The sequence below is a fragment of the Chiloscyllium punctatum genome, chromosome 7 (genome assembly GCF_047496795.1).
Source record: "Chiloscyllium punctatum isolate Juve2018m chromosome 7, sChiPun1.3, whole genome shotgun sequence".
Lineage (NCBI taxonomy): Eukaryota > Metazoa > Chordata > Chondrichthyes > Orectolobiformes > Hemiscylliidae > Chiloscyllium > Chiloscyllium punctatum.
In genome coordinates, this window is record NC_092745.1 from 56997138 (window position 1) to 57024078 (window position 26941).

The 26941-nt window shown below is 39.1% G+C and overlaps 1 protein-coding gene across 13 annotated transcripts in view; it reads right to left on the reverse strand.

Annotated features, from left to right (window-relative positions):
- Positions 1-8776: 8776 nt before the first annotated feature.
- Positions 8777-26941, reverse strand: part of npl (N-acetylneuraminate pyruvate lyase (dihydrodipicolinate synthase)) — a 63971-nt gene continuing 45806 nt past the window's right edge. For all 13 annotated transcript variants that reach the window (XM_072573629.1, XM_072573631.1, XM_072573624.1 and 10 more), the window contains 8 exons: positions 25703-25760; positions 20836-20911; positions 19971-20063; positions 19745-19890; positions 16989-17035; positions 15636-15720; positions 13023-13062; positions 8777-9395 (listed from right to left, as the gene is read on the reverse strand). In XM_072573629.1, the coding sequence (XP_072429730.1) occupies positions 9250-9395; positions 13023-13062; positions 15636-15720; positions 16989-17035; positions 19745-19890; positions 19971-20063; positions 20836-20911; positions 25703-25760 (691 nt within the window). In that variant the 3' untranslated portion in view covers positions 8777-9249. The remainder of the gene's footprint in view (positions 9396-13022; positions 13063-15635; positions 15721-16988; positions 17036-19744; positions 19891-19970; positions 20064-20835; positions 20912-25702; positions 25761-26941) is intronic.

Here is a 26941-nt window from a genome sequence, read left to right on the forward strand (position 1 = left end):
CCCACTACTATCTCTCCAATGTCATTTTCTAGTGGTCCAATGTCCACTTGTGCCTCTCTTTTGCCCTCCACACTATATATCTAAAGAAACTCTTACAGTCTTCCTTTATATTACTGGCTAGCTTACCCTCGGATTTTCTGTTGGTTTTTGTAAGCTTCCCAATTCTCTGGTTCCTACTGCCCTTCACCACATTATATGCTTTCACTTTTGCTTTTATGCTATCCTGACTACCCTAATCAGCCATGGTTGCCTTATTCTTCCTGTACTATGTTTCTTTTTCCTTGGGATAAATCCGTGCTGTGTATCTTGAATTACTCCCCAAAATTCCTGCCATTGCTGCCTTTCCTGCTAGGCTTCTCTCCCAGTCAATTCTGGCGAGCTCCTCTCTCATGCCTCTGTAGTTGCCTTTATTCAGCTGTAATACTGTTACCTCTGATTCTATTTTCTCCTTCTCAAATTGCAGAGTAAACTTAATCACATTATGATCACTGCCTCCTAAGGGCTCCTTCACCTTATGCCCCCTTAACAAGTCTGCCTCGTTGCACAACACTAAATCCAGTATTGCCTGTTCCCTAATGGGCTCCATCCCAAGCTGCTCCAAAAAGCCATCTCATTGAACATTTCACAAATTCCTTTTCTTGCAATCCACTATCAAACTGATTTTCCCAGTCCACTCACATATTGAAATCCCCCATGATCACTGTAACTTTGCCTTTCCTACATATCTTTTCTACCTCCTAGTGTAACTTGCACCCCAGCTCCTGACGACTATTTGGATGCCTGTGCATAACTCCAACTATAGTTTTTTTTTAACCTTTGCGGTTCCTCAATTCTACTCATACAGATTCTACACCATATGGCACTACGACGTTTCTTAATATTGATTTAATTTCTTAGTAATAAGGCCACCGCACCCAATCTCCCCACCGGCTTACTTTATCGATAGGATGTATATCCTTGAATATTCGGCTCCCAATCCTGATCCTCTTGTAGCCACTTCTCTGTGATGTCATATGTCATACCTACCAATTTTGATCTGCGCCACAAGCTCATTTGCCTTATTCCTTATACTGTTTACATCCAGATATAACACCTTCAGTTCTGTATTAACAGTCCCTCTTCACATTGTCATTCATTTGTCCAACATGTTTGAAGTTTAATTATTTATTCTGTCATATTAGTGTCTGTGCTGGAGATTTTAATAGCCTCGTCTGAGTTCTGCACTCTTAGCACCTCCTTTAATTTGGGCTTTCTAATTTCCCTCTAACTGAATCCTCCCCCTCCCATTTAGTTTAAAACTATGTTTACAGCCCTAGTTATGCAATTCGCGAGAACTCTGGTCCCACCATGGTTCAGATGAAGACCATCCAATGAGAACAGGTCCCTTCTTCCCCAGTACTGGTGTCAATGTCCCATGAATTCAGACCTATTTCTCCCACACCAATCTTTGAGTATTAATGTGATCAATCTTATTGACCCTGTGCCAATTAGCTCATTGCACAAGTAATATTGCAGAGATTATTACCTTTCTGGTTCCATATTAAGTTCCATTCGAGGGCTTGAGCACAAAAATCAAGGCCAATGCTTCAATAAAAATACTGAGGGAGTGATCAGTATTCCAGGTGCAATCATTGGATGAAATGTTAAACTATTTTTCTGCCTGATCAGATGGAATTTTTAAATTCCTTCATGGTATGTGGGTGTCATTGGCTAGGATAGCATTTTCAGGTAATTCTGGGATAATGCACATTTTGGCAGCACAATTTAGCTATAGTGTTGCTGAAGAATTAGGGAATGCTATTTTGGGGAATGCTTAGCTCAGTTGGTAATGACAGTTCCAGTGAGGATCAATTCATGTGCTTCATTCTGTGCGTGTGAGGACGGCACGTCAGAATCTCTATGCCAATGCTTTTGCTGTTCTATGCATGTGCGCAAAATCGATGCCAGCATTCATGCCGGTCTGTGCATGCTTCCACGTCACTACGCCATTTCTGCGCATGTACAATGTCCACACTGAAGTCACTATGCCATTCTGTGCATGCACAATGTCAGTGCCGTTCTGTGCACTTGTTGACGTCAGCTGCCGACAGAACAGCTTTCCGTGAGAGGTATTGCACAGAGAGCAGCTTTCTTATTTTTAAATGTATTGTGTTATACTTACTTTTGTTTCATTAATAAATATGAATTCAGCCTTCATTCAGGCTGTGTTATACTTGGCATTAGACATTTGGGTCACTTGAGCGATTATATCTTTTGCTGGTCTGTCCATAATCCCACTTTTCCTATAGGGCTCATTATTTATATTAAGCATTTTTAAAAAAATGTGCGGTTTTGCTGGAACACAACTACAGTGTTATATGAGAATTACCTGTATTTCCCATTCCTGATTACCCTAGAGAAAGTGGCGGTGCAGTTGCCTTGAACTTGCTGTTCTTGGCTCTATATACACAGCTGTTAAGAAGGGAGAATCAGTGGGTGACCCAGAGAAAATGAAGGAATGCCACTTATTGCAAGTTAGGATCATGCAAGATTGTTCGAGGGAACCACTAACATTGTGGTATTCCTATTTACTAGCTGGCCTTGGCCTTCACGTTGGTACACGTAATTAGTTTTGAAGGTACTGGTGAAGGAGCCTTGATGAAGTACTGCAATGCATCGTGTAGATAGTACGCACTGCTACCACAGTGCATGAGCAGTGAAGTGGGTAAGGGTTGAACATGGTGTACGGGACAGCAGTGAAGTGGAATGTTTTGTTCTCTAATGGTGTCAAGCTTCTCAAGTGATATTGGAGCTGCAGTGAAGTAGAGAAGAGTATTCTATTACAATCTTGACTTGTAGCTTATGGATGGTGAGATAGGAGGTGAGTTCTTTGTTATGGAATTCTTAGCTTCTGACCTTGGTATCTTGTAGCTACAATATTTATATTGTGTTAGAACCCTCCTCTATTACTCATTTAGTTTTATTTTTGTTCTATTCTCAATTTTGATTTGCAGCTGTGAACTGGGAATTTTGAGCTGAAGATGACTAGTGGACTTTGTGAACCTGCTTGTGGTAAAAGGAAAAGAACAGACCTACCAAGTTTTGATTGTTTGTGAGGTTAGACCTGGAGGCTAATTGAAGGCTGACTTTTGATTTAAAGGGTTCCTACCACCACAAAGATCCAGGAGGAGCATTGTGTTGAAACAGATAGCAAAATTTGGCTAAGAGCAATGTCAGTACCTGGGAATTGATGCTGTATTCAAGCAGATAACAGATGTTGAATGGTAATTCAGGTCTCAGGAAAAGTTAGACATTCTCTCAGGGCGGGTTGAAGTTATGTTTTCTTAAAAAAAATTTCTGAGATGGGTTTTGCTGGTAGTGACACAAAGATTTGAAAGCTCCCTGCCGAGCCCCCCACACCTCATGGAAGCCAAAAGAGTAGAAAATGGAGTTATAAGAATTACTATCTTTACCTGAGTGAACTTAAAAAGGTGGTCATGATCAATGTTCCCAGAAAAGCAGTCAGACAGTCCATATTTATGCAAGTGAAATGAGAACATCAAACATTTTAAGTAATGACCAGTTTTATTATTTTATTTATCCCTTCACGGTGTTTGTTTGTTCATCGATTGTGTGGATGAGGGCTGTAAACGAATGTTTCAGGGTAAAAGCATATACATTAATTAGGTTAACCTGTTTTTTTTTGCAAATGACTGCATATTTAAGAAATTCTTAAATCTTTTGTTTGAGATACAAAACTGGTGTTGGGAATTAATTATTTGCAAAGTCAGAGGTGATTTATTCAGAAGTCTGGTTAGGAACTGTTGCAGTATCCACCAAGGGTCTTTTGAAGGGCTACATTTTACTGTTTGGTGAATTGAGACAGACTTGGTTCAGCTTTGACTCTATGCTGTAACAATCACCTTTTCAGTTCAATTTCTGGCCATTGGTAACCCTCATGATGTTCATAGTGAGACATTCAGTTTTGGTAATTCAGTTGACAAGGGGCAATAGTTTGATTTCTTTTCCTTGTTTGAGATAGTCATAGCTTGGCACTTGCGTGGTACAAATGTTACTTGCCACTTATCAGCCCAAGACTGGATACTGGCCAGATCTTGTTGGATATGGAAACAGACTGCTTCAGGACCTGAGGAAGCATGAATAACACTGATCATTGTGAAGTGGAACTGTTCATTGCTAATGGAAAAAGATGGGAGGATGTAAAATAAACTATTTTGAAAAACAGCAGGAGAGTTATCTTGGTATCTTGGCTAATATTTACACATCTGAGTATTTTTAAAAACTGGTCTGGTCTTTATCAAATTTCGGTTTTGTGCTCATCACTGAGCATATAATCAGCTGCTGCATTTAAGTTATTTCAGAAAGCACTTGAGACATCTGGGGACTGAAAGCATATGTAAATGCAAGTCCTTTTTTAAGATAGTGTCGATTAATTTTAGGGCATTTGTTAGCTTGAAAGCTTTGGAAAAATAGACTCCACCCAATAACTTATAAATGACTCTCTCCGGGAGAAGATAGGCACTTGTTCCAGTTCATAATTAATCAGTCCTACAGTCCATAGCCATGTAACATAGACCCAGTTACTACCTTGTCGGAGATATTATTACTTACTTTGTCACAGTTAACTAGTCTTAACTAATGTAATCTAGTAACCTAGAATGGGCGACACAGTGGTTAGCACTCTTGCCTCACAGCGCCAGAGACCCGAGTTCAATTCCCGCCTCAGGCGACTCTGTGTAGAGTTTGCACATTCTCCCAGTGTCTGCGTGGGTTTCCTCCAGGTGCTCCCGTTTCCTCCCACAATCCAAAAATGTGCAGGTTAGGTAAATTGGCCATGCTAAATTGCCCGTAGTGTTAGGTGAAGGGGTAAATATAGGGGAATGGGTCTGGGTGGGTTATGCTTCGGCGGGTCAGTGTGGACTTGTTAGGCCAAAGGGCCTGTTTCCACACTAAGTAATCTAATATAATCTTATGATTGTGTAATAAACTCTCAATATGTAAGTATGTTGCTCTTCAGATTTGCTCATGGTTGAACTTTAATTACTAACTCTCATAATTCCCATATTTCTGCATTTCAAGGAGGGTTGGTGATAGCAAAATCTATACAGAAAAGATCCAATCAGAACCAAGTGCCAGCTGCAGACATTTCTTCCAAAATCAGAAAGTGCTGGAGAAACTCAGTGGTTGTGGTAGCATCTGGAGTGAGAGAAGTGGAGACAAAGTCTTGAGTTCGATACAATTCTTTATCAGAACTTGACTGGAAACATTGACAAAGATATGTCAGCATGAAATACGGTTAAGGGGAAATCTTGTTGAACTAACTTATTGGAGTTCTTCAAAGAAGCAACCTGTGCTTGTGGATGTACTAGATTTCCAAAACACATTTGATAAGGTGCTATATCAAAGATTATCACATGGACAGAAGATTAGCTGCCTAATAGGAAGCAGAAAGTGGGAACAAATTGATCTTTTTCAGACTGACAGGATGTCATGAGTGATGCGCCACAAGGGTTGGTACTGGGGCCTCAACTTGCAATGTACATAAACGATCTAGTTGAAGTGACTATGGGTATGGTAGCTAAATTCCCTGATAACTCAAAAATGGCTAGGAAAGTGAATTGTGAAGAGAATATAAGGAACTTACAAAGGGATATAGATAGGTTAATAGAATGGACAAATATCTGCACTACAATTTGAGAAAGAGTGAAATTATCCATTTTGCGAGAAAGGGCAGCATTTTACCTAAACGGTGAATGGCTGCAGAGCTCTGTAATGTACAGAGATCTGGGTATCCTAGTGGAAGAATCATGGAAGATTGGCGTGTAGGAAGACAAAAACAGGTTGTTTTTTTGTGAGAGGAGTTGAATGCAAGAGTATGCTCCAGTTTTACTGTGCGTGGGTGAGACTGCAACTGGATTACATGCAGAATTTTGGTCACCATGCTTGTGTAATGACATGGAGATAGACACCTAAATCAAATCTGTTTCCCTATTCCTATATTCATAACACAGTGAAATTAAAAAAACTCAAATGACACTCAATTGACCCAATAGCTCCTAATCAGAACTTTTAAACAACTGAAACCAGACAGCAACTTTATAGTTTAAACAAAAGAATCAACAATTTATTTAGATAATAGCTTTAGCAAAGCAAAGTTAGACAAAGTAATCTAATTAAAGTCTATGATCTAAATCCATGATTTGGAGGTGTTGGTGTTGGACTGGGGTGTACAAAGTTAAAAATCACACAACACCAGGTTATAGTCCAACAGGTTTAATTGGAAGCACACTAGCTTTCACAGCGTCGCTTCTTCATCAAGTGATAATGGATGCAGGAGCGATGCTCCGAAAGCTAGTGTGCTTCCAATTAAACCTGTTGGACTATAACCTGGTGTTGTGTGATTTTTAACTATCTAAATCCAATCTTCTTTGAGACAAGCAGACAGACAGAGGGTGGTGGTGGAGGGTTGTTTTTCAGACTGGAGGCCTGTGACCAGTGGAGTGCCACAAGGATCGGTGCTGGGTCCTCTACTTTTTGTCATTTACATAAATGATTTGGATGTGAGCATAAGAGGTACAGTTAGTAAATTTGCAGATGACACCAAAATTGAAGGTGACAGTGAAGAGGGTTACCTCAGATTACAACAGGATCTGGACCAGATGGGCCAATGGGCTGAAGAGTGGCAGATGGAGTTTAATTCAGATAAATGCGAGGTGCTGCATTTTGGAAAAGCAAATCTTAGCAGGACTTATGCACTTAATGGTAAGGTCCTAGGGAGTGTTGCTGAACAAAAAGATCTGGAAGCACAGGTTCATAGCTCCTTGAAAGTGGAGTCGCAGGTAGAAAGGATAGTGAAGGTGGCGTTTGGTATGCTTTCCTTTATAGGTCAGAGTATTGAGTACAGGAGTTGGGAGGTCATGTTGCAGCTGTACAGGACATTGATTAGGCCACTGTTGAAATATTGCATGGAATTCTGGTCTCTTTCCTATCGGAAAGATGTTGTGAAACTTGAAAGGGTTCTGAAAAGATTTACAAGGATGTTGCCAGGGTTGGAGGATCTGAGCTACAGGGAGAGGCTGAACAGGCTGGGGCTGTTTTCCCTGGAGCGTCGAAGGCTGAGGCGTGACCTTATAGAGGTTTACAAAATTATGAGGGGCATGGATAGGATAAATAGACAAGGTCTTTTCCCTGGGGTTGGGGAGTCCAGAACTAGAGGGCATAGGTTTAGGGTGAAAAGGGAAAGATATAAAAGAGACCTAAGGGGCAATGTTTTCACGCAGAGGGTGGTACGTGTATGGAATGAGCTGCCAGAGGATGTGGTGGAGGCTTGTACAATTGCAACAATAAAAAGGCATTTGGATGAGTATATGAATAGGAAGGGTTTGGAGGGATATAGGCCGGGTGCTGGCAGGTGGGACTAGATTGGGTTGGGATATCTGGTTGGCATGGACGGGTTGGACCGAAGGGTCTGTTTCCATGCTGTACATCTCTATGACTCTATAAAGGATGAGAGAAGTAACTGGCCAGTTCACTTAAGCAGTCTCCATGATCTACAGTATCACAGTATATGGGATTATATCTTGTTCAGTTTCTGAAGCCACCTGTCAATGCAACAGCTTCCTGTAGGCGCTGAGGAATATTCACATAACTCTTATAACTGAGATTCTCTTCCCTATGCTTTCAACGCGTTGATAAATGGAGGATATCCAGTTAGCAGTCAAGCCTCAGTCCTGTAGCTTTGGCAGCCACTTCCTTCTGACAAAACACAGTTGAAAACCAGTGTAAACTTCAGTTTATCCTTCTGTTTTTCCAACATTTCTTTGTTAGACTGACTGGCACCATTACTCACGGTGAGGCCCCAGTTAATATCTAAACATATGCCATTTGTTTGAGCATAGTACATTTCCAGAACTAAAATGTCTACAACCTTCTTTGAATAAGAATCAAGCTGCAATTAACTTCCAGGCCTGGTATGATAAACAAGCAGTTTGTTTGCTCTCCTCCCTTTTAGAAAGAAATATATTCAAAAGTCACATTCAGATCTCAACTTAGAGTCCAGAGCTCCAAACTAAAAATGTTAAAAATAATATGAAGGTCTCCATATATGTAAGGATGTTAAGGAGTTGAAAGCAGTTCAGAGAAGCTTTCCTAGACCAATGCCTGGAATAAGTAGATTGACTTATGTGAAAAGAGTAGACCAAATAGGATTACTTTCTGTAGTTTAGAAGAACTGGAGGTAACCCGATTGAAATATGCAAGGTCCTGAAAGGACTTCATTGTGTGGATGTAAGAGGGATGTTTCCTCTCTGGGAGTACCTGGAACTAGGGATCACAGTTGAAAACTAAGAGAATGTCTATTTAATAGAAGTAAAGAAAAAAATTCTGGGAGTTGAATGTATTTAGAATTTGCAGCCTCAAAAAGCATTGCTGCAGAATCTTTGAATACTTTTAGGGCAGAAGTAGATGGATCCTTGATCATCAGGGATATGCAGTGCAGGTGACATAAAAGGCTGCCAGGAATTTTTAGTTGATATAAGATGGCAGAGAAGATTTGGAGCTGAAACAGTAGCTTGTTTAGTTTAGTATGAAAGACAGACCACAAGTTATGATAATTGTCCCTTTGTAGATAGAATATATCCAAGGTAACAAGATTAAAATAGCACACAAAGACATTTACAGTGAAAACGGAGTCCGATTGCAAGCTGCTGGATAAGGACACCCTTGAGTTAACTGATTTAAAGTCTGAGATCCATCACAAATAGATTTACTTAAGATATCCAGATAATCATAGCTATATATTTTAAATTATAGATGTTGAATAGATACATATAACATTAAAAAATGACAATAAGCATGAAGAGATTCAATTAAAAGTCCTACGGACAAGACAGCTTTAGGCAGTAAATGGGGTGCAGGGGGCACAGCCCACTACTAGCAGGCAGGACTGAATTACAGGTACAGAAGTCAGCGGTATTGGACTGTGCTTAAATACAGCATGCATTGTGAAAGCGACAATGATAGAGATAAAGCTGCCTGCTAAACATCAGACATTGTGGAAGACTGAGGGTTGTCCATCACTGGCCATACAGTCACATGATTAATTTGATTGGGTGTGATTGTAATGAATTAATTACTGATATTTAGATCTATCCTGCATCTAAGCAAAACAAAGAAGAAAAACACATTAGTGTAATAAACAGTAAATTAATCTCCCCAATAGTGAATTCCATCCATTATTACAAGCAGTGTTCATGTCAATATTCTCAACGTTTTCAGTGTGGCCAATATCTTTGCTTGCTTCTCCTCATTGCATTTTAACAATGGCAGGCGAGGGGGACCAAGTGGAATTCCCGATACAAGTGTCATTGTAGCCTTGTTTTCAGCCACTCCAAAACCTGCATAAACAATTGCTCAATGTTATCATTGCATAGTACACCTCTTTCATGCAAAATTGTTGGGTAAATGTTCACAATTATAACTGCATCACTGACCTATGTTACCAGCTGGTCAGTTTTCAGGTAAGTTGGAAGAATCATTAAATGCTCAGTATAAATCAATGGATTTAAGGGAAGTCAGAAAATGCACAGGTCATTTTGGGTATAAAGTGGAAAAATATACATACAAGGATCAGATGGGATTTCTCCAACAGCTTGGCAAAGAATTACCCAGGCAATATTAACCATATCTTTCTCTTTCAGATACTGATAGGCACATTAAGCCATTCCATTATTTTCTATTTGTAACAAAAACAAAGGCTGGAAAAATAGGTGGAATGGTATCATTTAACTTAGAATTCATTATTTACATGCTCTCAAGAATGCACGTAGACTAATTATGAGCAATTAGTTGACATAGGAGAATACACGTCAACGTAATATGTTGTCTACGTCACGCTCAGTATGTCTATCGTGCGCTCATGATGTTGACACTGTAAAGCATGTAATGTGACAGAATAAAAATCTTATGACTCCAACTTACTTCCGACCATTTGCAGCATGATATTCTGCTGGAAGCATGACCCTCTGTTATTAACTGCTAGCTTAAACATTAGCTCAGTCACTTGTGTGCTTCAGATGATGTTTGTACAGTATAAAATTTGTTGAATTCTTTAGTACCATGAAATCCACATTCAGTTTCTTTGGTCATGAGAGATCATTTAACCATTGCCACATCAAGTAAAATCATCCTATTTGGAGGCAAACTCACACTATAATGCAGTAATGTATTTTGTCTACAGGTCACTAGCAGCCAAGCCAAACACTCACATTTGGCAACAAAACTTAAGTAGGAATATTAAACTAACAAAAACTCAGGAAAATTGTTTGAATTGGATATACTGAAATGCAATACAAAACAAAATTTTGTTGACCCAAAAATTTTAAATTTAGAATTTATAGAAATTTAGCTCAACAACTTTTAATATCTTTGATCATCAGGAAAAACCTGTATGTTTGGGAGTTAGTCTCTCAAAACAACAAGTATTCAATCAACACCGTTTTCAAACCTGCCATTCTACAAGTTCCAAAATTTACACCTGACTTTAGTGTGGTTAAAACAAAAGGGCGAGTCGCTCATGTGAATCATCACATCAGGAACAAATAAGTTATCGCATCAGTTTTAGCGTTAACAAATAGTTAAATATAGACATATTTAACAAATTCTTCATCATCCAAACCTTTAACTCTATTGCAGTCCCAGTCAATGTTTGGAAAATTTAAATCACCTACTATTACAATCTTCACTTGGAAGTGCTGGTGTTGGACTGGGATAGGTCTCTTATAATTGCTCATCTTTCTTCATACATCAGTAAATTATGACGTGTCACCCCTTTGCATAATACTGTCTGAGACAAGGACTGTGCATCCATAGACAGTGCTCTCTAATGGGAGCCCATTCTTATTAGATGTCTGTGCTCCTCTGCTTTTATTCAGTTGTTGTGATGTTGCTACTTGAGTTACAGTTATAATTGCAAAGGTTGCCATCTTTTCAACAAAAACCTACATCACCTTGTTTAGGCCTCAACATGCTCTAAAATAAAGCATCAGCTTTGGTCTGCTGCTTGCCTGACATATTACTTTGACACCATTCTTAGAGTTGTATTCTTGAAGGATTGTTTGCTAATTCACTCTAAGGCGGGGAGAATTATCTGTTCTTTGAGTAACAGAGACTGAAGACCAAGAACATAAAATGCAAACTTGTGACATGCTGAAGGAACTTGTAAAGCTCTGCAACTGTCCTGTTTCTAAACATTGAATGGATGGTATACATTGTAAACTAGTTTACCATTTTAAGCTGTACATTTTTGAAACAGTACAGTTCCCAGACAGAGATTGGAGTTAGGTACGGATCACAGAGTGATAAAACATCAGCTGAGAGCAGCACCCCTTTTTTTTTGTCTTCTATTGTGCTCCTTCCCAGAACCACTGCACAACAACTTTCTACTTGGCTTATCATTTTCATGAATCTCTGTTGATCAGACATATTGAAAGGAGCTGGAAATGCCTCGGTTCATCTTGCAACCGAGAAATCAACTTTGATATCAGATGCATCCACAATATGTCCAAGATTCTTGGCAGTCAGCTGTAGAATTTGTTGTGGATCTAAATCCCACTTCCTGTGAGTATTGCAGCACAGCTCGAAGCTTCAAGTCATGTTCTGTCTGAGTAGATCCATGGATCAGGACATTGTCAATATAGATGATTCCATCCACTCCTAGGTTACTTGATATTGTCCTCCAGAAGTTTTCTGTTGCTGATGTGATGCCGAAGAATAAGAGTAGTATGCTGAAACAAAACCCTCCAAACAGAGTAATGAATGTTGTGAAAAATGCATCAAGGGCTTGTTGCCAAAAAACAATTTTCAAACTTGGAGAATTGAAGTCTTTCCCAATTTTGTTAACCAGGCAGCATGAATGAACAACATACAGCTTTGTTTGGTTGTGCAAATTCTGATAGTCAAAAAGTGTGGCACTGGAAAAGTACAGCAGGTCAGGCAGCATCTGAGGTCCAGGAGAGTTGATGTTTCAGGCATGAGCCCTTCATCAGACATTTTGATAGACATCTGTCATGGATGAAAATCTCTTGATTTAATGGAGAGTCAAATCCCCACTTTATCTTTCACAAGACTGGATAAGGAACAATTCTGAGTGAAGAGAGACATAATGGCTTCATTTCAGGGCAAAGGTTGATGTGGTGCTTTCTTCAAACTTTCCAAGTCTAGTGAACAACTATGCAAATTCAGCTCTGAAATTTTTGCCAATCTTTTCAGCATTCCAGTTCCTTAAGTTTAAAGAGCAGATTAAGTTCCTTGGGACAGTGTCCTAAGCCAAGCCATTTTGAAATAATTTCTGATAAGAAAACAAAATCTCTCATTGGCATTCACTAGTATTTCCATTGTTGAATTTCCACAGGACAAAAATTTGGGGATCGTCACTGTTCAGAAAGTCAAATGAAGTCGGTTACAGAAAGTTAAGGGTGACAAAAGCAGGTCAGAAGTTGGCTATTTTGGCAGAAGTGATTCATGTAATTCTCCAAAAATCCTTTTTGAGATGTAAAACAGAAGGTGTGAATGCAACACTTAATATTTGCCAAACAAATGAAGCTCCAACACCACTCAAGAAGCTCAATACTATCCATGACATTGCAGTCCGCTAACTCCCTCCATCACCACAGTGCATAGTATCTTCAACATATGCTGTGGCAACTGGCAATATAATCTTCCATCACACAATCTCTCCCACTTAGAAGGACAAAAGGAGCAAGCGTATGGAAACACTGCTTCCAAATCCAACAGGACTTTCATTTTAAAAGATATTAAATTTTTTTCATTCTCATTGGGTCAGAATCCTGGAAGTCCTTGCAACATGTGGGAATAACTTCTTCACATAGACTGCAGCAGTTTAAGGTGGCAGCTCATCACTCTCTTATGGGAATTTTAGCAAACAATAGTAACTGCTGATTACAGTGACATCCAGGGAATGAAAAGTCATCGGGAATGTTTAGTAACAATGCCATTCTACTCACCAAGTCTACTCATAGAGCCAATAAACTCCTGGATCACAGCCTGAAAAAGACATGAATGAAAGTGTACATGACTATGCAATCATAGATACAAATGCAAGGAAGGATAGGAATCAGAAAATAAAATTAACACTAAAATAATTCTATGCAGCTTTGAATATTCTGTTGCATTTATTCAAACACTTTACTTTCTTTCCTGTCTTAAGTATGCAGACTCTTGCTAGGCTATAAATGTGCTACCAACATAGCTGGATTTAAGTTGGTATTTACCATATGTGATTTGAAATAATAATATTTTATCTATGGGTACAAAGATGAGATCAATTGTGTTCTCATTCAATATTCACAACCCAAACTTTATAGTAAAAGGAATTAGACATAGGTCCAGCTAATTTCACTCCTCTCCCCCATCATTTCTTAAAATATGTATTCTTTGTAAAATATGTGAGCATATGAGGTATAGTTAGTGAGCTTGCAGATTACACAAAAATTGAACGTGTAATGGACAGTGAAGAAAGTTACCTCAGATTACAATGGGATTTTGATCAGATGGGCCACTGGGCTGAAGAATGGCAGATGGGCTTTCGTTTAGATAAATGCAAGGTGCTGAATTTTGGGAAAGCAAATCTTAGCATGACTTATACATTTAATGGTAAGGTCCTGGGAGTGTTGCTGAACAAAGAGACCTTGGAGTGCAGGTTCATAGCTCCCTGAAAGTGGATTCACAGGTAGATAGTATTGTGAAGAAGGTGTTTGGTGTGCTTTCCTTTATTAGTCAGCGTGTTGAGTACAGGTGTTGGGAGGTCATGTTGCAGCTGTACAGGACATTGGTTAGGCCACTGTTGGAATATGCGTGCAATTCTGGTCTCCTTCCTATTTGAAGGATGTTGTGAAACTTGAAAGGGTTCCGAAAAGATTTATAAGGATGTTGCCAGGGTTGGAGGATTTGAGCTATAGGGAGAGACTGAATAGGCTGGGACTGTTTTCCCTGGACGTCAGAGGCTGAGAGGGGACTTTATAGATGTTTAAAAAATCATGAGGGGCATTAATCGGATAAATAGACAAAGTCTTTTTCCTGGTGTGGGTGAGTCCAGAACTAGTGGGCATAGGTTTAGGGTGGCAGGGGTGATTGGGTTGGAGGTGGAGGGGGGTGATGGGGTTGGAGGCGGAGGGGGGTGATGGGGTTGGAGGCGGAGGGGGTGGGGTGGAGGTGGGGGTGGGGAGTTGTTGGACAGAGTTAGGGGTGGGTGGGGGGGCATGGGACTGGAAGGGGCGCAGCATTGGACAGGTTTAGGGGTGGGAGTGGACGGGTTTCGGGGCGGGCAGGGGGTGGGGTGAGGTGGGAGTGGATTGGGGCGGGGCGGGGCAGGGCAGGGTCTCACGCACTGTGTGCTTTTGCCCAGCCTCCTGAATGGGAAGCAGACTTCACGTAAAACTTTGAGCCCCTGAGGAAATCAATTATCCGAATGAAATAGTGTCCGCCCATCTCATTCAGATAATCGAGGTTCCTCTGTATATATTTATGGTGCCTGCAGAATGACAAAAAACATGACCGCTATTCACTGGAATATCATAAAACAAAAAGTTAATGACTGAACTGCATAGGCAATATGAAGACAGATTACAGAAAGCTTACACAAAAACTTAAGACTAGGAAGTGTTGAAAGAAGAAACAACATTGCTTGAAGGAAGATTGGGGCAGAAAAATTTAGGGAGGGAATTCCAGACTTAGTTTAGGAACACATTGGGCAAAGGATCAACTACGTTTGATGAAGACAAAGGAATAATCCAAGATCTTGAGGAGTTCTGGTAGAAAGTAGAAGGTAATTTGTTTTAAGTGGACTTATTCACTGAACTACTTGAATTAAATCTGCAAAACGTGTGGGACAAGTTTTCAGGTTATCCTGTTACAGCTTCTGTGATCACCAAAAGAGATTTTTACAAAGGGGCACTCAAAGAATATTTACATATGTTCAAAACTGGTAAGAAACTTATGCACTGTAATGTTAAAAATTAAGCGCCTTCATTATAGCTATTGTGGTGCATAGTGGTAATGCCACAAGACCAATGTTCTGTCTAAGTTTTGTGCACATACAGCTGCACCAAGGTTCTGCACAGTGATTAACATCAGTACACCAATCATGGCAATGACTTCTGGTTTTGGAAGTCTCTGCTGCATATTGACCCTGGAGACTCGTGTAGCCAGAAAGAAAATTAGAGGGTACGTTACATAACACTGCTAACCCTGAGATCCCAGCTAACATTCTGAGGTCATGGTCTCATATTTTTGGATATAGATTCAAATTCGACCATAGTCGATGTCAAAATCTGGTCATTAAAATGGTGACCTAACGGTGACCACATCAGGATTGTGAATGGCTGTAAAAATTCATCTGCTTCAGAAATATCCTTTTGCGAAGGTAACTGATGCTCCTTACCATGTCTCACTTACATCTAACTCCAGACTCATAGAAATGTGGTTGACTCGTAACTGCCCCCCCTTCCTAACAAGGTACTCAGTTCCAGGGCACCTGGGAACGGGCAATAAGTGCTGACCTTGCCACTGTCATCACAAAGATAGCAAATTGTATTCCTGGAGCTGGAAAACTAATTTACCTGGTGCTCCCTCGCCGAGTCGTAGTCTCCTCTCTCAGCATAAGTCAGCATCTTATTACACAAACTTCCCATGTAATTATATGTACTGAAGGAAAATAGATATTACACAATCATTATGAATGTTAAGAATAAAATCTAAGAGTCAAACTTTTCAATAAATAGCACTAGCTTTCCAGCCTGCATGCAGGAATCGATCTTCACAAAACCCTTTAGAAATATGTATTGCACATACATGATTACTCCCATTTAGCAAAAGAATAATGGTCTCTGGTGCCTGCTATTTTTGGATCCCTGGGCTCTCCTAGCTTACCGTCTTTCAAATACCGACTCTACTTTGTGCTAGATAAGACTTGCTGGAAAGGTTCCTGCTAATCCAGGATTACTTCACTTCTAAAGGCACTCCTTCATACCCCACACAGTCACATTCTGCCTTGGTGTCCAGGCCATCTTTCTATGTTTTTCATCAGAGTCAAGGCGTCTAATCCCAATGACAAATGCAAATTTGAACGGTTGACATGAGAACATCGTCATGATCACACTCACATTTCAGCAAACCAAGGATAAAGAAAGGAAAGAAAATGGAACATAGAAAGATGCCACAAAATGAAATAGAAAAGTAGTGAATAAACACTTCAGATTTTAAAAAAAGACAAGGAAAATAAAGTAAACAGTTGACCAGGAGAGCTCAGAGAACCAACATCATATACTTTTGGAAAAACTGCCCAAACAATTAATCCAAACAATTTAAATGAAAATTACAACAAATTGATGTTTTAATGCTGAACTGCATTTAGAACTCCAAAATAGTTTGCCATAGCAGAGAACGTGTTTCACTCACGTAATAAGAAAAGCAACAGGTTTTCCAACTTTCCAGTTTGGAATGTAGCAGGGGACTGACACAAACATTGTCATTGAAGAGACCACAAGGTAGCAAAGGTAAAGTAAATTCACCATAGTAATACCAGACCTCAGGGCTGCTCTAAGAAAGTACGAGAGTGAGAGCGAAAGACCATCATCTTAACCCCTCAGCCACTATTAAAAAGAATCATAGCAATTGCAGAGGGAAGAAAAAAAATCCCAGATATGTAACACACCTTTGTGACAGCAACAAAGTAAAAACTTCAAGATATTCTCTTCACTACTAAAGGCATGGATTTCTGGTTTTTATACCAACCTAGACAGAAACTGCAAGATTTAATCCCAGAAACATTAGTTAAATTCTCAGAATGTTGCATAATAAACATTTAAACTTACCCAGACACCTAAAACAATAGCCCTCTCAATAATACATCACAAACAATTGATGAAACTTTACATACAGTAAGCAGGAGATAGAAATCACTAAAGATTTACCTGCCAACAGCTCCACTTGCTCCTAGTACAATTGCTGACAAGAGTAGCTGTTGAAGGAAAGCTAAATTCAGAACAAGGCTATCAGCAGTCACCAGCCAATTACAACAAGTGCACAATACCTAGATAATACCGTTAGATTGCGTACTGTCTCTCTTATTCGATAGTTTTTCTTGCTTAAATTTATGGGCCTGGAAGTTTGAAATGGCTATTCTTAATGATATTGCCTTATTGGTTTATAAATGTTCAACCAGACCATCCAAGTGTACATGCGCAAGTTAACACAAACGTAAAATTGAGATCTGTTTCATGCAGTTCAAAGTAGCCCAAAGCTAAGCAGCTTCATCCCACGTTCTACCCATTTGTAATTCATATTGATGAACACTTCAGCTAAAAGATTTTGCTGTAAAATTAGATATTAACAAAGGTATTTATCATCAAGATAAAAATAAAACACAAAATAAGTGAAGATCACAAAACAAAACAACCATCTCTTGCAGGTCAGCTGGGCTATGCTGATGGCACTCTCACCTCTGAGTCAGCAAGTTCTGGATTCATTCCAGATCTTGAGCATAAAAATCAACGCTGACGCTCCAGAGCAATACTGAGAAATCCTGTACTCCTACAAGTTTGCCTTTCAGATGAGATATTAAACTAGACTAAATAGCTTGGTTTGGGTGAATGTAAAAGATACCACAGCACTTACAAGTGTCATTCAGTCCTTGCATGGGAATAGAAATGAACCTCAAGGGCAGCATCTAAATGGTTTGGAACAATTCGATATTGGTAGGTAAAACAAAACAAGCTTATGAAGGCTGAATATATGCAAATACTTACACTAACAGTATGCCAATGGATCAAAGGTATTTTACATTAGTTTGATCTTAATATTTTCAAAACAATTGACTAATGTGCAATATTCAATGTGCTTGATGATACAGAGGATGACTGTGCTGGAAAATGGGGATTAAAATAGTTAGGAGGTGGTTTTTGACTGGTGCAGATGCGATGGGTCAAAGGGCTCCTTCTCTGCTGTTCATCTCTATGATTCTATAACTAATGAAGACAATGCTGCCAAGCTACCAGTACCAATGAAGACAACAAAGAAGATCCATGTGATGTTACTCAACCAAGTTTTGGGACAAATTATTTGATGATTCAATGGTAATCAAAGTAATTTTGAAGGATTTTATTAGTGAAGTATTACAGTTATTTCACAGTGTTGAATGATTTTTCCAAATTACAAACTGAAAACTCCAGAGTAGCCAGTATTCTGTCACCAAGTCACCCGTTATTTACACGTGCATAGTACTTGACAATGGTCTGGCTTCCTCACAGCCAACTCTAAGTGAAGAGAATCTCTGATACTCCTGCTTATTTTATTTTCAAAATCTTTAAAAAAAAATTTTCTCCTGCTTCTCCTACACAGCAATAGTGCTTACTTTTCCCCACATCACCCATAATTTTGTGTGTACTGATTCAATAAAAGAGACACCATTGTGCAAGAACTTTATTCAATATCTCCATTATCAGGAAAATCACTTATTTGGTCAGTGAACACACTCGTGTTTATATCTTAGTCAGGGCTCCCTGATTTGACCAGATTAATATCCCCAGTCAGACCTCATTATAAGTTACTGAACAAACTTAAGAATTATTAGTTATTTTATGGGCACAAATCACGCATGCATAGCAATCCCTCAAAAACATTACTCAGTCAAAAAAAATTAGTCTGGAAAATTTGACTTTTTGACCAAGTATACATGATAAATGCAAGGTTTGTTTTTAAACTTTATAATGGTCAGCAACACGTTTGTACAATTTTAGACTCAAACTAAAACTTGACATAATTAAAGCATCTCATTTGATATGTTCCCAGAAAATTTATACTATATGTTCTCCATTAATTTTGCACTTGAAACTACACACAGTACTTTCATGCCATGTGCCAATTTATTGGACTCTTTATTTAAGTACTCATGACCTCTTTCTATAAAGCCTAAAAGCTATTATAGCTTTAGCTGTGCGCAAGATTACTCTTAAGGAATTACTAACTCAAATCTTTCGGTCCTTCAGTTTATCCACATTTTCAGTGCATTTCCACTGAATCTAAACTAACACTAGGTAAGCATAGAGGATCATCATCATGAAAAAAGGAGGCAATCAAATGAAAATATATGTTGCAGAAGGACATACAGGAATAAATCCAAAGATTGAGAACGTTTCAGGAAGAAAAAAAAGACACCCACATCCCCATCAAGAACACAATCCAAGAAGAACAATTCCAGCTGTATCAAACTAGAATGCTTTTGTATTTGCTCCTGACATCACACTCACTTGGAAAAGATAAAGTTCAGCATGAGCTACAAGATAGGGATCATGCCTAATAATCCATTCACACAGGCAGGTGCAACTTCATACTGAAACAGAGGAATACATTTACATCAAGCTAAAGAAATTATAGCAGATCCTGTTTCTTTTGTTTGCACATACTATATATATATATATATATATATATATATCCCTACCACATCTTTTCATTGTGCAATTTGGAATGGAGTTTCATATACCCATGCCTCTAATATTAATTTATCTTGGAAACAGTATAAATGTAGATTTTGTAACCTCCCTTTTAGAAGCTTTTCATTCCTTCAGCTTCTCAATTGATGTACACAAACCTCACCATTACTCTAATACATGCTAAACTGAAAAGTTTAAAGAATCAAATGTTAATTACACATTATCAAAAACATCCATACCTCATCTTTCCCATACAGCAATGTAAACCTATCCTTGAACTTGTGAACACATTGACCAAAGTCCAACAAGTCACTGCTGGTGAACTTCACTCCCTGGAATGTTGGAATCCTTTTCTCGATCCCATCTAGCAGTTCCACAACATTTACTGCAATGAGTCAAAATTATGTTAGATTTAACAAAGCTCTTGAGATATTTTAAAAGTCTGCTGTATGTTTTTGTACTTACAAGATACTCCAGTAAATTCAGGAATGTGATAATAGTAGAAAGGGATGCTGGGGGCAGCAGATGCGACTTCCTGTAGGCATTCTGTTAAAGCCTCTGTAACAAGAAGTTAATTTCTTTTCAATTATCAAATTTTGGCCTCAAATTTGCTAACATTGTAGGCATTATAATTCAAAAATAACTAATTGAGAGGTACACAGACATTGCAACATCAAAGGTTATGTTACAGTTGTACATTACTGGTGGATCTCCCAAGTTGCAGCTTTAACTTAGATAAAACTTACAATTCAATTGAATCATGTGGTGAAAGTCAGGTTAAGAAATTGTGGGAAATGATTCTCATTAGCTTAAAACTGAATGATATGAAACTGTTTCTGCTCGAGCCCAATGTGCCATTGTGAAAAGAAAAATAGAATAAGGGAGAAAAAGTGTAGAGAACACAAAAAGCAAACCAAAAAAGGCAGACTTGATCATATGCTAATCATAGGCATTATATTATGGAGTTATGTCCACAATTCACAAAAGCTATTTAGAAATGCCTACAGCAAATAGAATGGTGATCTGCATAAAGCAAATAAAGTTCATTCAGTCTCCTCCTCAAAGTTTGAAATAAATTATTTCTATCCTGAATGAGTGATTGAATCATTCAATGGATAAATTGTACCATGTAGTATAGTATAGTACTCATATGCAGTAGGCTTGATTCCTAGTTTATACGGAAGTGGGTACTGAAATTGGTCTCAGATCTACTGTACAAAAAAAGTCTCTAGGTCATAAAGATTAATATGCTTGGTATATTACAGACTCTGACTGCACAACTGTCAGTATTTTGTTTGAAAAACTGTGGCAAGCAACATAAATACACAACCTATACTTTGAGGCTTGAAGAAGAATGGGGAAATGACTGCAATCCCAGAAGCATTGCACTTGGCAGCATGTATTGCCTGAAACAAAATATAAACAAAAATATCTATTAGTCCATATATTCAGTGTTATCCTCACGCAAAATAGCCTCCATCTCCATCCTTATTTTTCAGGGATTGCTAATCATGGTTTATGCAATATCATCATTCTACTGCAAGGCAAGGCAGCAAGTCCAATTTCAGACAGTCCAAGGATTGAACCTTCACTGTTGGTGTTATTCTGTACCATACTGGCAAACTGGCACCTTTATGAAATCATACTACATAACTATATTTGTCAATCATGTGTGCTCTCGGACTCTGTGGGAAGCTAGGGAAGTGATTGCTGGGCCACTCATTGAGATATTTGTATCATCGATAGTCATAGGTGAGATGCCAGAAGACTGGAGGTTGGCAAACATGGTGCCACTGTTTAAGAAAGGTGGTAAGGACAAGCCAGGAAATTATAGACCAGGGAGCCTGACGTCGGTGATGGGCAAGTTGTTGGAGGGAATCCTGAGGGACAGTATGTACATGTATTTGGAAAGGCAAGGACTGATATGGGATAGTCAACATGGCTTTATGCGTGCAAAATTATGTCTCACAAACTTGACTGAGTTTTTTGAAGAAGTAACAAAGAGCTTTGAGATGAGGGCAAAGCGGTAGATATGATCTATATGGACTTCAGTAAGGCGTTTGACAAGGTTGTCCATGGGAGACTGGTTAGCAAGGTTGGATCTCATGGATACAGGAAATACTAGCCATTTGATTACATAACTGGCGCAAAGGTAGAAGACAGAGGGTGGTGGTGGAGGGTTGTTTTTCAGACTCGAGGCCTGTGGCCAGTGGAGTGCCACAAGGATCGATGCTGAGTCCTCTACTTTTATCATTTATATAAATGATTTGGATGTGTGCATAAGAGGTATAGTGAGTAAGTTTGCAGATGACACCAAAATCGGAGGTGTAGTGGACAGTGAAGAAGGTTACCTCATATTACAACAGGATCTGGACCAGATGGACCAATGGGCTGAGGAGTGGCAGATGGAGTATAATTTAGATAAATGCAAGGTGCTGCATTTTGGGAAAGAAAATCTTAGCAGGACTGATACACTTAATGGTAAGGTCCTGGGTAGTGTTGCTTAGCAAAGAGATCTTGGAGTGCAGGTTCACAGCTCCTTGAAAGTGGAGTCGCAGGATAGTGAAGGTGGCATTTGGTATGCTTTCCTTTATTGGTCAGAGTGTTGAATACAGGAGTTGGGAGGTCATGTTGCGGCTGTACAGAACATTGGTTAGGCCACTGTTGGAATACTGTGTACAATTCTAGTCTCCTTTCTATCGGAAAGATGTTGTGAAATTTGAAAGGGTTCAGAAAAGATTTACCAAGGATGTTGCCAGGGTTGGAGGATTTGAGCTATAGGGAGAGGCTGAATAGGCTAGGGCTATTTTCCCTGAAGCGTCAGAGGCTGAGGGGTGACCTTATAGAGGTTTATAAAATCATGAGGGGCATGGATAGGATCAATAGACAAAGTCTTTTCCCTGGGGTAGGGGGAATCCAGAACTAGAGGACATAGGTTTAGGGGAGAGATATAAGAGAGACCTAAGGGGCAACGTTTTCACGCAGAGGATAGTGCGTGTACAGAATGAGCTGCCAGAGGAAGTCGTGGAGGCTAGTACAGTTGCAACATTTAAAAGGCATCTGGAGGGGTATATGAATAGGAAGGGTTTGGAGGGATGTGGGCCAGGTGCTGGCAAGTGGGACTAGATTGGGTTGGGATATCTGATCAGCATGGACGAGTTGGACCGAAGGGTCAGTTTCCATGCTGTACATCTCTATGACTCTAAATAAATAATGGCATCAGTACTGAATGTTCAATCTAAATTAAAGTTAGGTGACACAGGGAAATGACACCCAACATAGTCACCAGGAAAGTATAAGCAATTCAACATTCAAACTCTTCAATTTCAGATCGTATCAAATATAAACACAGGAATCCCTTTCCCAAGTAAACCTTCAGGTTTGGGCAGTTTCGGGGACCTTTAATTATCTATGAAGAACTTAGAAAATTTACCTAATGGTGCCGGAGCAGACCATTTTACCTTTCTCATCACCTCTAACAAAAATATCAAAAAGTCTGTTAAACAAGAAAATCACTATTTCTGGAAATAGTGCTCGTGGATTTCGCCCATTAAGCTTTTGATGCTTGAAATGGATAGGTTGATATCTAAGAAGGATGCAATACATTGTGGTATTGTTAGATTATCTGAAGTTTTATCTCAGTCTAAAAGTATTCAGTTAGAGACTCAGTGCAGAGTTGCAGCATGTAGCTGAGCAGCCAGTGAAATATCGACAGGGTACATGGCCAAATATAGCATCTTTTGTATTAAATGTTAAGTTAGACAAGGCCTTCATGCTTAGTTGGATGTGCAAAATACTGCAGCCAGTTTTCTGAAGAAGAGCTTGGGATTCACTTTCCACTCTGGCTAACATATATCCAACAAAAACACTAACTTATTTCTGTCACTACTGTTCAAGATTGATACATCTAAATGTTACATCAGAACAGCAGTAAACAATTCAGTCCCTCAAATCATGGCTGATCTGTGTAGTAACTCCATATACCTGCCTTTGGCCTATATACCCTAATTCTTCGCTGAACAAAAAAGTTTACCTTCCTCAGATTTAAAATTAATAATTGCACTACTGTCATTTATGAAAGAGTGTTCAAAATATTTAGAACATAGAACATAGAACATAGAAGAATACAGCGCAGTACAGGCCCTTCAGCCCTCGATGTTGCGCCGATCAAAGCCCACCTAACCTACACTAACCCACTATCCTCCATATACCTATCCAATGCCCGCTTAAATACCCATAAAGAGGGAGAGTCCACTACTGCTACTGGCAGTATCTTTGTGTATAAAAGTGCTTCTAAACATATCTCCTAAACTAAACTGGCTGTAATTCTCAGAATATGCCCCTGAGTTCTACAATCCCCAACCAGCAGAAATAGTTAATCTTTACCAAGCCTGTTGTTTTTAACCTGTTCATCTCTTGTAAACTTCCATCAGATCACCATTAAGCTTCTAAATTCTAAAAGAAGCCGAATTGATATAATCTCTCCTCAGAACGTAATGCCTGAAATCCAGATATCACCCTTGTATACCTTCGTTGTTCTCCTTCCAAGGCCAATATATTCTTCCTCAACTGTGGTGCCCGGGCAGCACGGTGGCACAGTGGTTAGCACTGCTGCCTCACAGCACCAGAGACCTGCATTCAATTCTCGCCTCAGGCAACTGTCTGTGTGGAGTTTGCACATTCTCCCCGTTTCTGCGTGGGTTTCCTCAGGGTGCTCCGGTGTCCTCCCATAGTCTAAAGATGTGCAGGTTAGGTGAATTGGCCGTGCTAAATTGCCTGTAGTGTTAGGTGAAGGGGTAAATGTGGGGGAATGGGTCTGGGTGGGTTACTCTTCGGAGGGTCGGTGTGGACTTGCTGGGCCGAAGGGCCTGCTTCCACACTGTAAGTAATCTAATCTAATCAAGATCTGCTCATAGTACTCCAAAGTGGGATCTAAACAGGATTTTGTCTAACTGCAGCATAATTTGCGCATCCTTGTACTCCAGTCCTCTAGATATAAAGGCCAGCATTCCATAAGCTTTCTTGATTTTTTTCTAAAAATGTTCATGGCAATTTAAAGGTCTATGCACCTGAAACCCCAAGTGTCTTAACTTCATGCCATCTAGAAAGTACCCTGATCTACCCTTCTGGTCCAAAATGGATAACTTTGCTTACAGTGAATTCCATCTGCCATAGTTTTGCCTATTCACTTAATACAAAATTACGAAGGAATATTTGAAAGACTATCTAGACTGTCTACAACACTACCCAACTTCTAGATTTCAGCAGTCCATTTTTCTATTAAGTCAAGAACTGTTTAAAGAAGTAGAGATTTGTAATTAAGGTTTACCAGCAGTAAAGCTAAAGTAACTTTGAATACCTAAGAACATCTCTAAAGTTTTAAAATTGTATCAAAAACAAAACATAAGTACCACGGAAGTAGCAGGTGCCACTTGGTGGAGGAATGTTAAGTGTTTCCATAATACTGAAATAGAATTGTGTGCGTGCTTTACAAATACCTGCACAATTACAGCTTCCTATCAATATTGTGCAGAATGAGCAGATAACAGAACTATATTTAATTGCAAATAACTAAAACATATAAAGAAGCTCCATTAACAGGGAAAATCATGATGTTAATAAGAATTGCAGAGCAGTTAAAATTTTATTTTCAACAGTTAAACTTTACAGTAATAAAAGATATATTAGAAATTTGAGAAAAGTTGCAAATTGAAAAATGACATCAGTTAAGAGTCAAGGGTGAAGTATTTATGACTATCTTCAGCTAGAAATGCAGAATGAGTAAACCATCATGTTATTCTCTTGAAATCCCCAATATCACAGATGCCAATCTTTAACCAATCTGATTCACAAAGATACTGGAGTGATGCAACATGCCAACGGTTTGTCATGATGGTGTAAATCCAATATCTTCTCTTACCTAGTTACCATCAGTTCTGAAGGGTCAGTAGACCTGGAATATTAACTCTGCTTTCTCTGTACAGATGCTGCCAGACCTGCTGAGATTTTCCAGAAATGTTTTTCTTTGTGATTTCCAGCATCCAGTTCTTTTGTTTTTTCCTTCATTTTCATCACTCCCATCAGAGTCTCAGCAATCTTCTGTGCATTTGACATTTGCTGTACACATGGCTATGTACAAATAGCAAAATAAACAGCAAACTTCTACACTATGTATGTACATGAAAATTTAAGCTTACCAATTGCTTTGATTCTTCTATACTTAAGGAACCCACATGAATTATCACGTGATTTAACCTGCAGACAAAAGCAGAAAGAAAGCAATACTTTATGTGCCGAACAGAGCATAAAGGTTAACAATATTCAGCTGGTTTTCATGAGAAAGCTCCACTTGGCTAGACTTGTGTAGCAGATGGCTCTGTAAATCTAATATTGAATTAGTACACACTCTGTTAAGAGATCTGTGCATCTCCTTAATCAGTCAGACTGAAGACCTCATAAACATATGAAATAGGGGGAGCAAGCCATTTGGCCCCTCAACCCTACTCCGAAATTCGTAAAATCATGACCAATTTGGTTGTGTTCTAAATTTCACATTCCCACTCACCCTCAGAAACCACTGATTCCCTTGCTGAAGAAAAATCTCTCTCTCTTTGTCTGAAAAATATTCCATTATCCACTTCTACAGCATTTTGAGGCACAAAACCCCAAAGTCACATAACTCTCAAAGTTAATGGCACTCATTAATTTTAAAAACAAGTCTCCTCATTCTGGACTCACCCTCAAGAAAAAACATACTTTCCACATCCACTTTGGCAAGATCATTCCAAATCTTTTACACTTCAATTAGGTCATCCTTCATTCTTGTCAGTTCCAGTAAATACAAGCTCAGTCTGTCCAACCTTTCCTCATAAGACGATCCACTCATTTGAAAATCAATCCAGTAAGCTTCTGAATCTCCACGAACATATTTATATCCTTTCTTAAACATGGTGACCAAAGTTGCATACAGTTTGAGATGTGTCTTCTTAATGCCTGCAGAACTCAAGCATAACTTTTTAACAAGGTAAAAACAATGACTGCAGATGCTGGAAACCAGATTCTGGATTAGTGGTGCTGGAAGAGCACAGCAGTTCAGGCAGCATCCAAGCTACTTGGATGCTGCCTGAACTGCTGTGCTCTTCCAGCACCACTAATCCAGAATCCATAACTTTTTAACATGTATATTCAATTCCTCTTGTAATTAAGGATGCCACGCACTTGCCTTCTTAAATACTTGCTGTAAATGCGTTCTAACCTTTTTGTTACTCATCCACCAGAACACAAAAATCTCTTCAAAACTCGGAATCCCACAGTTATTACCAATTTAAGTAATAGTCTTGTTTTCCATTCTTCCTGCCAACATGAACTTCACATTTTCCCACATTCTACTCCATCTGCCTGATTGTCCCCCCAATCACTCAATTTATCTACATTAA